This window comes from Hibiscus syriacus, unplaced genomic scaffold (assembly GCF_006381635.1).
Source record: "Hibiscus syriacus cultivar Baekdansim isolate YM2019G1 unplaced genomic scaffold, ASM638163v2 tig00110387_pilon, whole genome shotgun sequence".
NCBI classification, from domain to species: Eukaryota; Viridiplantae; Streptophyta; class Magnoliopsida; order Malvales; family Malvaceae; genus Hibiscus; species Hibiscus syriacus.
Window position 1 is genome coordinate 5,335,273 of NW_024062717.1, and position 9,570 is coordinate 5,344,842.

The 9,570-nt window shown below is 37.9% G+C and overlaps 3 protein-coding genes across 4 annotated transcripts; 2 read left to right on the top strand and 1 right to left on the bottom strand.

Moving 5' to 3' along the window:
- The first annotated feature begins 358 nt into the window (after window positions 1-358).
- LOC120122461 (F-box protein SKIP2-like) lies at window positions 359-3,144 on the top strand. Of its 2 annotated transcripts, XR_005516084.1 has the most exons (4): window positions 359-1,928; window positions 2,491-2,561; window positions 2,731-2,861; window positions 2,982-3,144. XR_005516084.1 is itself a non-coding variant. In XM_039141602.1 (2 exons), exons 1-2 carry the CDS (start codon window positions 461-463, stop codon window positions 2,508-2,510), a joined length of 1,488 nt encoding a protein of 495 aa, XP_038997533.1. In that variant the 5' UTR covers window positions 359-460; the 3' UTR covers window positions 2,511-2,621. The 2 variants fall into 2 exon arrangements, 1 of the variants encoding a protein (XP_038997533.1); XM_039141602.1 differs by lacking the exons at window positions 2,731-2,861; window positions 2,982-3,144 and having other exon boundaries at window positions 2,491-2,621.
- A 1,629-nt stretch (window positions 3,145-4,773) lies between these two features.
- On the top strand, window positions 4,774-6,845 carry LOC120122695 (protein RER1A-like). Its single transcript, XM_039141817.1, has 4 exons — window positions 4,774-5,199; window positions 6,122-6,302; window positions 6,418-6,483; window positions 6,608-6,845. Exons 1-3 carry the CDS (start codon window positions 4,844-4,846, stop codon window positions 6,472-6,474), a joined length of 594 nt encoding a protein of 197 aa, XP_038997748.1. The 5' UTR covers window positions 4,774-4,843; the 3' UTR covers window positions 6,475-6,483; window positions 6,608-6,845.
- An 89-nt stretch (window positions 6,846-6,934) lies between these two features.
- Window positions 6,935-9,292, bottom strand: LOC120122694 (beta-1,4-xylosyltransferase IRX14-like). The gene is made up of 3 exons (XM_039141816.1): window positions 8,456-9,292; window positions 7,820-8,359; window positions 6,935-7,505 (listed from the first exon to the last, which is right to left on the bottom strand). The coding sequence occupies exons 1-3, from the start codon at window positions 9,190-9,192 to the stop codon at window positions 7,289-7,291; spliced, it is 1,494 nt and encodes a 497-aa protein (XP_038997747.1). The 5' UTR covers window positions 9,193-9,292; the 3' UTR covers window positions 6,935-7,288.
- Between the last annotated feature and the right edge of the window lie 278 nt (window positions 9,293-9,570).

Here is a 9,570-nt window from a genome sequence, read left to right on the forward strand (position 1 = left end):
AACTATTATCTTCCTAGCGTCACATTTTAATCTAATTAAGTTGACTTCATAAAATTAATATTTCTTTATTATTGAAAAATTAAAATTATACTTTTATGAACTTTAAACTTATAAGAGTCAAAATAAAACAATAGTAAAGTGCAAGAATGTATGTAATAATTTCACCTTTGTTTTTGTTTCCAAGGGATGGAAGTAGTTGGTTAATTCATGTCCAAGAAAGAAATTAGGTTAAAAAAGAAAACGCAGGTTTCCCCCTTTTTGAGGGGTCCAGTCCAAAATTAGTTTATCTAAATTTCAACCTCTTCTTTACGCCTTATAATGTCAATGCCCAACGACGGGACCTTTCCCTCATACCTGATTGAACCTTGCAGATAACCGAACACAATCCCACAAAAAAAAAAACAGAGAGGCTATTCTCAGTTACTTTCCTCCGGTCGCGCGTACTTTCCACCCGTCGCAAATGGGCCAATCCCCTTCCGCCGCTTTTCACCGCGAAGCCTCCCTCACCCTCTTATCTTCTTCTGTTTTCCTTTCGGGCGAGGAATTTCTCGGTGAAATCGTGGCGAACCGGGATTACACCGCTGAGATTCCTGACGAGTGTTTGGCTTATATTTTCCAGTTCATCGGCCCTGGCGATCGGAACCGGTGTTCCCTTGTCTGCAAGCGGTGGTTTCGCGTCGACGGTTGGAGCCGCCACCGTTTGTCTCTCAACGCCCAATCCGAGATTGTTTCTTCTTTACCTTCTATATTAACGCGCTTCAACTCCGTGACCAGACTCGCCCTACGGTGTAGCCGTAAATCAATCAGCATAACAGACGATAATTTGCTTACGGTCTCAACCTATTGCAAAAATCTCACACGGCTGAAGCTCCGTGGTTGCCGCGAAATCACTGACGAAGGAATGTCCGCATTTGCTCAGAATTCTAAGAATTTAAGAAAACTTTCTTGTGGTTCTTGCATGTTCGGCGCTAAAGCTTTAAACGCCGTGCTCGATCATTGCAATAATTTAGAAGAGTTATCGGTGAAAAGGCTCAGAGGAATCCATGACGGAGCTGAGCCGATCAGGCCAGGAGCCGCGGCTTCTTCACTGAAGACGATTGGCTTGAAAGAACTTGTTAATGGTCAGTCTTTTGCACCACTTGTGGTTGGATCAAAAAACCTTAAAGCTTTGAGAATTATTCATTGTTTGGGTGATTGGGATAGTGTCCTTCAGTTAATTGGGAATCGAAATAGAAACAGTAATCCTTTGATGGAAATTCACCTTGAGAGGCTTCAAGTGAGTGATATAGGCCTATTTGCGATTGCAAACTGTGCCAAAATTGAGAATTTGCATATTGTGAAAACCCCAGAGTGTTCGAATTATGGGCTTGTTTGTGTGGCTGAGAATTGTAAGTTGCTGAGGAAGCTTCATATTGATGGATGGAGGACTAATAGGATTGGAGATGAGGGTTTGATTGCTGTTGCTAAACATTGTCCCAATTTACAAGAACTTGTTTTGATTGGTGTTAATGCTACCCATTTGAGCTTGTCAGCCATCGCATGTAATTGTTCAAAACTTGAAAGATTAGCTCTTTGTGGAAGTAGCACTATTGGTGATACGGAGATTGCATGCATTGCTGCAAAATGTATGGCATTGAAGAAACTTTGCATCAAGGGATGCCCGATCTCAGATATCGCCATTGAAGCACTTGGTTCCGGTTGTCCCAATTTGATCAAAATTAAGGTGAGGAAATGTAGAGGAGTGAGTAGTGACGCTGGTGAATGGTTGCGAGAACAAAGGGGATTGATTCTGGTTAATGTGGATGCTTTTGACATAGATTGTGGTTTTGAGGCTAGTGTAAGTGATGGTGGAGCTCATGAAATTGGTGTGGAGTTACCGCAGGCTGTTGGCCAAGTAACTGGCACAGATGCTTCCACGAGCAGCAATGGTAGGTTAGCATTGTTGAGAACAAAGTTGGGGCTTTTTTTCTGGTAGGAATTTAGTTGCACGCACATTAAGATGGTGGCAAAATAGTGACGATAGTTTCAGTAGCAACTTGTGAATGATCTTTACAGGAGTTGGAAAATTACTCTTGCTCTGATCTCATTGCAGCCTTGCAAGTTTATATGTCGAGTCATTTCTTTAACGCATACTTGTATTGATTGATTTAGATTTTTCTTTTGGAAACTTGTAAACCTTGAAGGACCGGCAATGGGAAATGAGAATGCCCTAGGATTTTCTCATTATTGCTCGTAGGCATCTTCTTCAGCTCCCCCCCCCCCTTCCCTTTAATGTGCTGAATATGCAGTTTATTTCGGTTATGTGCATATGTTTTCTTCATATATCGTTTTGATGATTGTGTATATGTGTTGCATAATATGGTAAGTTATCGTTTCCTGGAGCAATTCAGATTTTTATTTTCTTTTAATATTCTTGGTTTCAACTGGCATATATCCGCTTGGATCTTTGAATCCTGGCCCACTCTTAGCAGTTTTTCTTTCTTTTCCTAGGTGAGTCAGAGCTGCATTAAACCAAACTTCAGAGAAAGTTGGTGGATTACTTAACTTGGCTGCTGGTACTGGTAAGCTTCAGTTCTGAAGTCGATACTATTGTATCGAATTCATCAGTTCCCTTTCTGGAAAAAAAAAAGCAAAAGCGATTCTACTTGTATCTTCTGTGAATGAATGATCCATATTTTGCATCAGGCGTTTCCTTGCTTTTATTTATATACTATTGAACTCTTAATACAGATATAGTTCACTCTTTCGCAATCTTCTTCATCTCCGAAACTGAAGACCCAGGCATCAGCACTCAGCAGCAACAGTTATGATATCTCTTGTTCACATCGAGCTTCTTCTGGTGATCTCAAATCCGAAGGAAGGTTTGCTAACGCCATTAATAATGATAATGTCTTTGATAGCATTGTCTGACGAAGGCTCTTGATTTTTTATAGACCATCGATAGTTCCATGCTTTTGACATCCCTATTTGCTTGGCTGCAGGGTTAGATTGATAACTGCAAATCATAATCGGTTTCCAGCTTCAGTCTGCTGACTACTTTTCCGACCCCTTGAATCAACTTCGGTGCATTCAGAGAAGACAGCATCTTTGTATTCGTTTCCAGAAGCTCTAGGTTTGGTTTGAATTGGCGTTGACTTCATAGTTGGCAGAATTTGTAGTAATAATTTACCAGTTGGATCTTGAATCCAAAGATACCTCACCCAAAAAAAAAAAAAGTAAACAGTTGAATTACTTTCAAAGTTTTTTTTTTTAATTTCACACTGCATTTTGAATTGAAAATGGAAAAAGAAAGCATTACGACATTCGGATCCTTAACCGTAAAATTCCTCGTCGTTGAAGCACATGCTTATGTCGGAAAAAAATCCGCAAATTTAGTTCTTTTTACTCTAATAATCTGTGTATTAGTCGATTAACGATTATTAACCACCAAAATTTGTTAAAAGTTTTTTTTATAACTATTGAATCAAAAACCGGCTTAACAATAATGATAAATTACTTTAAAGATTTTATGTATATTCATCTAATATCAACTCTCTCCAATCCAATTACATTAAAACAAAGGAGGTTAAACTTGTTCATTATGATCAAGTCTCAATAACCATTCGAGCAAGCCTCACCTACTCGAGATTAAGTCTCGATAATCCTTGGATCAATTCTTAAATAAATATTATGATATCAATGATTAACTCAAATTCTAGTTAATTTGAATTCTGTTATAATTCTACCAACTAGAGATTACTTGATCGTCATATTTAATTTATTTAATATAGTAAGATATTAATTTATAGGTAGTAAATCTTAGTTATCAAGATTTCTTAATGATTACGAATTTTTGGTATAAAGTAATTAGTTTTATAAATAGATAATGAACGTTAGCCTTGAGAATTAAAAAGTGGAGAAACGATGTACGGGTTTCGATATGAGATGATTTGTATCTTTATCAGTTCAAAAGTTATAGATTGTTGTGAGATAATTTTGTTTCTTCTTGAAATTAAGAAGTTTGTGAACTGATGTTTTATCATTTTAGGATTACGAAGGTAGGTTAAAGGGATTAAACCACATTAAATATTTTTAATGGGTGTTTTACTCTTTTTTATCTTGACTTGATTATATTTTTACCTATACATTTTCAATAGTGAGTATAAAAGCAATGATTTAAGACTTAATGTGTTGTAACTATGTGTTATTGTTCGATTTCAGGGGAATTTTTCGCTGCAAATTAAGCTGATATACAAGAAAAGATATGCTGTGACAAAATGTTAGTTGTTGATAGAGAATTTCAATTAAATTAATGCTCATTCAATTTTTTTTTATTTAATCCACCGAATATGACAAAAATGCTTATTGTTTGTAAGTTTACTTGAAATTTGTTTACACATAATGATGTCAAATTCTTTTTTAATTCAATTATATACTTTTTAAAAAATAAATGTATATTTTTTAGGTTCATATTTTTTTTGATTAAATTATATTAGATGAATATAATTATATATGTATATATATAATATGTGAATATAGAATGATATTATATTATTGATAATATCAATAATTTATAAAAACGTAAATAAGAATTTATATATTACACTATACACTTGACCAAAATTAATTTACATATTTAAGACGTATCCCAATTAAATTATAAATGTGGATCCGGTTTAAAAGAACCGGAATATGACGAAGACCCAACCAAAAAAACGAGTCTCGAAGAAGCTTTGTATTAGTTTGTTATTATGAAGAATACAAATACTAAATATTATTTGAGGAAAGGGAGAAAATAAATAAATAAAACAGAGACGAAAAGGAAGGAACAAAAAAGAACTTTTTTTTCAGAAGACGGTCCCCGATGGAGACCGGACCAATAGGCGGTGACGATCTATCGTCGTTTCCCGCGGCAGCCGTATCGCGGTGGACTTTCGAGGTGTCGCGGCGGTACCAGCATCTCCTGGACAAGACGGTTCCTCACGTTCTCTACCGTTGGATCGGATGTCTGATGGTGGTTTTGATCTACGCCGTACGCGTATACTTCGTGCAGGGATTCTACATCATCACCTACGGCCTCGGCATCTACTTGCTGAATCTGTTGATGGGATTCCTTTCTCCTCAGGTGGACCCCGAGATGCAGGATGGCCCCTCGCTCCCCACCCGCGGATCCGATGAGTTTCGCCCTTTCGTTCGCCGACTACCCGAATTCAAATTCTGGTCTGTTTTAATGACTTTGATTTCGTAAAATGATTCTTATTAATGCTAAATTACATTGATTTGAATAATTAGAGATGCTTTTTGTGATTAAAACTTGCTAGATGAAAGATTGTCTCCTTTTCTCGCAGTATTCCAAATTTATTCTGATTTGAAATCGGCAAAGGGTTTTAGAAAGATCAATAAAGAAGCCTCTATTGCATGATGATAAATGAAGAGATCATGAATTCTTATCATAAAATTAAAAATATAGAGATTCAGAATCAAGTGTTTCCAATTATAAGCCACATTCTGAAATCTAAGCTGACCGAATTAGTAATTTTTTTTCTTGCTCCTGAATTATGGTACCCAACTACATATGCGTAGTATTTAGAGGATTGCACTTTACTTCCTATGTCAAACATAAGCGTCCGAATGATATAGCTCGTGAACGTCCAATGCTTATATATTCAATGTACATGAGAATGATTAGAAATTTCAATCTTTTCCAATATAAATGTCAATTGGAGCTTGTTATTGTCATATAGGCTTTATCACACATTCACACTTGTCTGCTCGATGGTGTCTGTGTGTAGAAGCTTGTGTTGTAAAGTGTTCACTTTCAAGGGAAGCCATGTTATAGAACTAACAAAAAAAAATCAGGTTAATGATTCCAATTTGATTCTTTGACTCTGAGTTTTCCTAATACAATAGAGCGCTATGCTCTTGATGAATCCTTTTTGAACTTGATGTGAAACAAAGATCAGGAGAAACAAGCAGCTTCCTTTTCTGGCATCTTTTTTTCTTCTCGATTCTCTTGTTCTTTGTCTATAGCTTTTTTCGTAATTTAAGGTGCAGGGTGCCATGAAACTTTGTTCTTTATTTTCCGAAATGTTTTGCTGAATGCTAAGATTTTTGTCTATTATGTGGCCCTTTCTGTGTGAAGGTACTCGATTACAAAGGCCTTCTGCATTGCTTTTGTGATGACATTCTTCAGTGTGTTTGATGTGCCTGTCTTTTGGCCAATACTCCTTTTCTATTGGTTAATGTTATTCATCCTAACCATGAGGAGACAGATACTACACATGATCAAATACAAATATGTTCCTTTCTCATTCGGGAAACAGGTATTTCTGAATCCATCTTCCTTTGCTACTGAGAGGCAGGGTATTCAGTGTCCTATTTTTCCTTTGTATATTCAATTGCATGATAGATTGTATTGTTATTTGTTTCTTTTGTTAGCGATACGATGGCAAGAAGGTGTCTTCAACAGAAAGCACAAACCTTCCCAGGGATTAAATTCCTCAGGTGTGTATGTGTCTATATTTATCTCTGTAGAATTTGCTTGTAATACAAGTCCGCTTTTAGGAGCATAGTTGCAGATTGAATGTTTTTTAATTTTCACCTACTTTTTACTGGATTTAACTTTCAGGTGTAGTGGTGAAGTTTAGCATTAGATAAACCAAAGTTATCGACAAAGAAAACTTTGTGTGGAAGGGACTTGCAACATTTACCGACGCCTGTAACTTCATCTGATGACATGTATTTTTAATATTGATAATTACCCAGTCAAGCAGTGCAGTTGGTTTATATGAAATTCAAGTTTTGATTTGTACTTTCACGTTTATTTAGATTAAAGGATTTGTGAGATCGGTGATGGTTGTGGTGTATTTGTTGTTGTTTAATACCCTGTTTCTTAATTTATTTAGCTGTTTACTTGGAATGAAAGACAACCCAACCTTGCAACTTGCAAACTGACTTTCCCAACAGCGTGTACTTGATACTCCCTAGTTCAAGATTTATGTATAAATGTGTAAAATCAAAGAAAGAAAGAAAACCAACGACTCAGCTTACATACTTCCTCAATGAAGCAGATAATCAAGCACCCCAAGAAACTATAGATAGAAAGAGAAAAAGGAAAAAGGTAGTCGAAATTCAAGAGGAACATAAGATAGATGTATGTATAAAATCGCCTGTAGTGAGAGGTGCTTATCCATATGTACCCAACACCCCGAAAGACCATCTGCATTCTCCCCTTGTTACTCTAATTTCTCGGTGCAGCAGTTCCAACTTGGGCATAGTATAGATTCCCAGCTGATGATTTTAGTTTTGTTCAAAACGCCTCTGTGCGTCTGTCCGCTCTTGCTTCATCATCCTTTCTTTTACTTAGACGTTTTGATCTGAATGTTTGTATCTTTGTAGTATGCTTGACGGTTGGCTCTTGGAGGCTTGTCACTGGCTTTCCATTAGAAGGGAGTTCGGGGAGAGTATCTGGCCATGGAGTGCGTTTCGACGGAACTGTTATCTCCAAGGGTGGGTCTATTATCCATCTGCATGGCATACAAAATAATGAGCGGATGGGATGGAGAGGAGACCAAGCCAGAGGAACCGATTTGAATCATCAAAGTTGAGAACAAAAAAAAAAAAAAAAACCATAACCCATGAATCGTGTCGTGAGTGAATACAAGTAAAAAGTACAGAGACTGCTATTGATGAACCAACATATCAGATAAGTGTTCAACAGTATGATAAAAGTATGAAATATTGATCATTCTGAATGTTTTGTGTAGGTATGATAATTGACTACCACAAAAACCATTAGCGGCACAATACTAATATAAGGAGAAGAGTACGAGGTATTCACCTAGAAGGGAACTTGCTATCAGCACGAGCTTCAACTCGAAGCCACCAGAGCAAAACTTGACGTCCACAGCTTCCAAGTGGTTCCACCACCGAAGGGTCTTTAACCAAACCTAATGGATTCTCAATATCAGCATCCAATGGATCGATGCCATTAATCCAGTCCAGCTTATCTCCATCTTTCCAAAGCAATCTAGAATTCAACACAAACCCCGACCACTCCAACATCCTCGGCAGCATGGTTGCTCCGCCGTCAATATAAACTGAACTTTTTGCAGCGAATGGTGACGCATTAAACGTATGCCACCCTGCCAACATATTGGACGTGTTACAAGCCGGACCCTGAACCAGCATTGGAGGATTCTCCTCTTCCTCTTTCTTCTGATCAGCCATCTCATCGGAATTAGCCGAGTTTGCAAGTATTCCAACCGAAACTGCCCCGATCCATTTCACATTTTGGATCTCATCAAAAAGTTCCATACTGTGCATGTTACTATCATCCGCAAACATAACAATTCCATCCAATTTCTTCTCTCTTACAATCCTGTCCCCAAATTAAACACAACAAAATTGAATAAACCCTGAATTTCTTACAAATTAATTCCAAAAACGAATAAAAAATTAAATAGATTATGGTTACCTTAAAGCACGAAGACGCATTTTGGACTCCAGTTTATGTCGTTCGTCCCAGGAATTTGGCATCCGTTGATTGAACCCAATGTGAATGGTTTTCAAACCGGATTTGGCAATAAGCGACGCCGTTTCGTTGCTGATGCCAGCAGCTTCCACAACGATCCAAACTAGATCGTAAGGGACCAGCATTAGCGCGTGCATGACACTGGTCATATACAGCGCTTGGAAAGTCCGTACATACGTCGGTGTGACCACGATGATTTTCCTGGGATCCTTCATACCGAATTGCAACCTCTGCTCCTTTTGAACTCTTTCTATAATCCGGTGCGCCTTCATGACCTCGACCGGGTTCGGGTGCGGCCACGGCCGAATCCGGATCCCGTGCCGCCCGACAACCACATGCGAATTAGTTGCCGTATTGTTAAGCGGAGGTAAGGGGAAGTTACCGACGGGGTTGGTGAGCAGAACGGAGTGAAAATCTAGCGTTTTGGCGAGCTCGGAAGAGGATTGAAATGGCGACGTGTAGAAGTTGGTGGAGGAAGTGGAGAACAAAAGGAAGACCAAGCGAGAGAAACGGAAGCCGAGGACCAAGCTAATTAAGCAAGAGAGACCATGAAGGACGAGCCAGAAAATACCGGCGGGTGATTTTATGGCGCAGTCGGAAGAAAAATTCAACGGCATTGATGATCTGAAGCTGTTGCTTCGACGGTTGAGATAGTTGTGTTGTAAAGCCGAGAGCTTCATTTTTTATCTCGACCCCGAAGCTCCGGCGACAGAGAGGAGGAGGATGAAATGAAAAACTAATGAAATTATTTGTTGGAATTTGTGTGGGTTGAGTTTGGTGTGAAGGGTGGGATTAACCAGTTGATAAAAGAAAGGTTTTTTTCTTCTTATGATTACTTTGAAATTACGGGATGAATTGATTTTGGGGTTGCTTTCAGCTTCCTGCTTTCGGTTTGGTGTTTATGTATCTTTATTCTCTGTGTCTATTAAGCATTTATTTATTAGGGTAAAGCACACAAATGGTATCTAGACTATAAATACTACTTGGTTAAGTCTATTGAGTATTAAAAGTTATAAAATAATCTTTCAATTATAAGATATTACAAGTATTCGCTTATT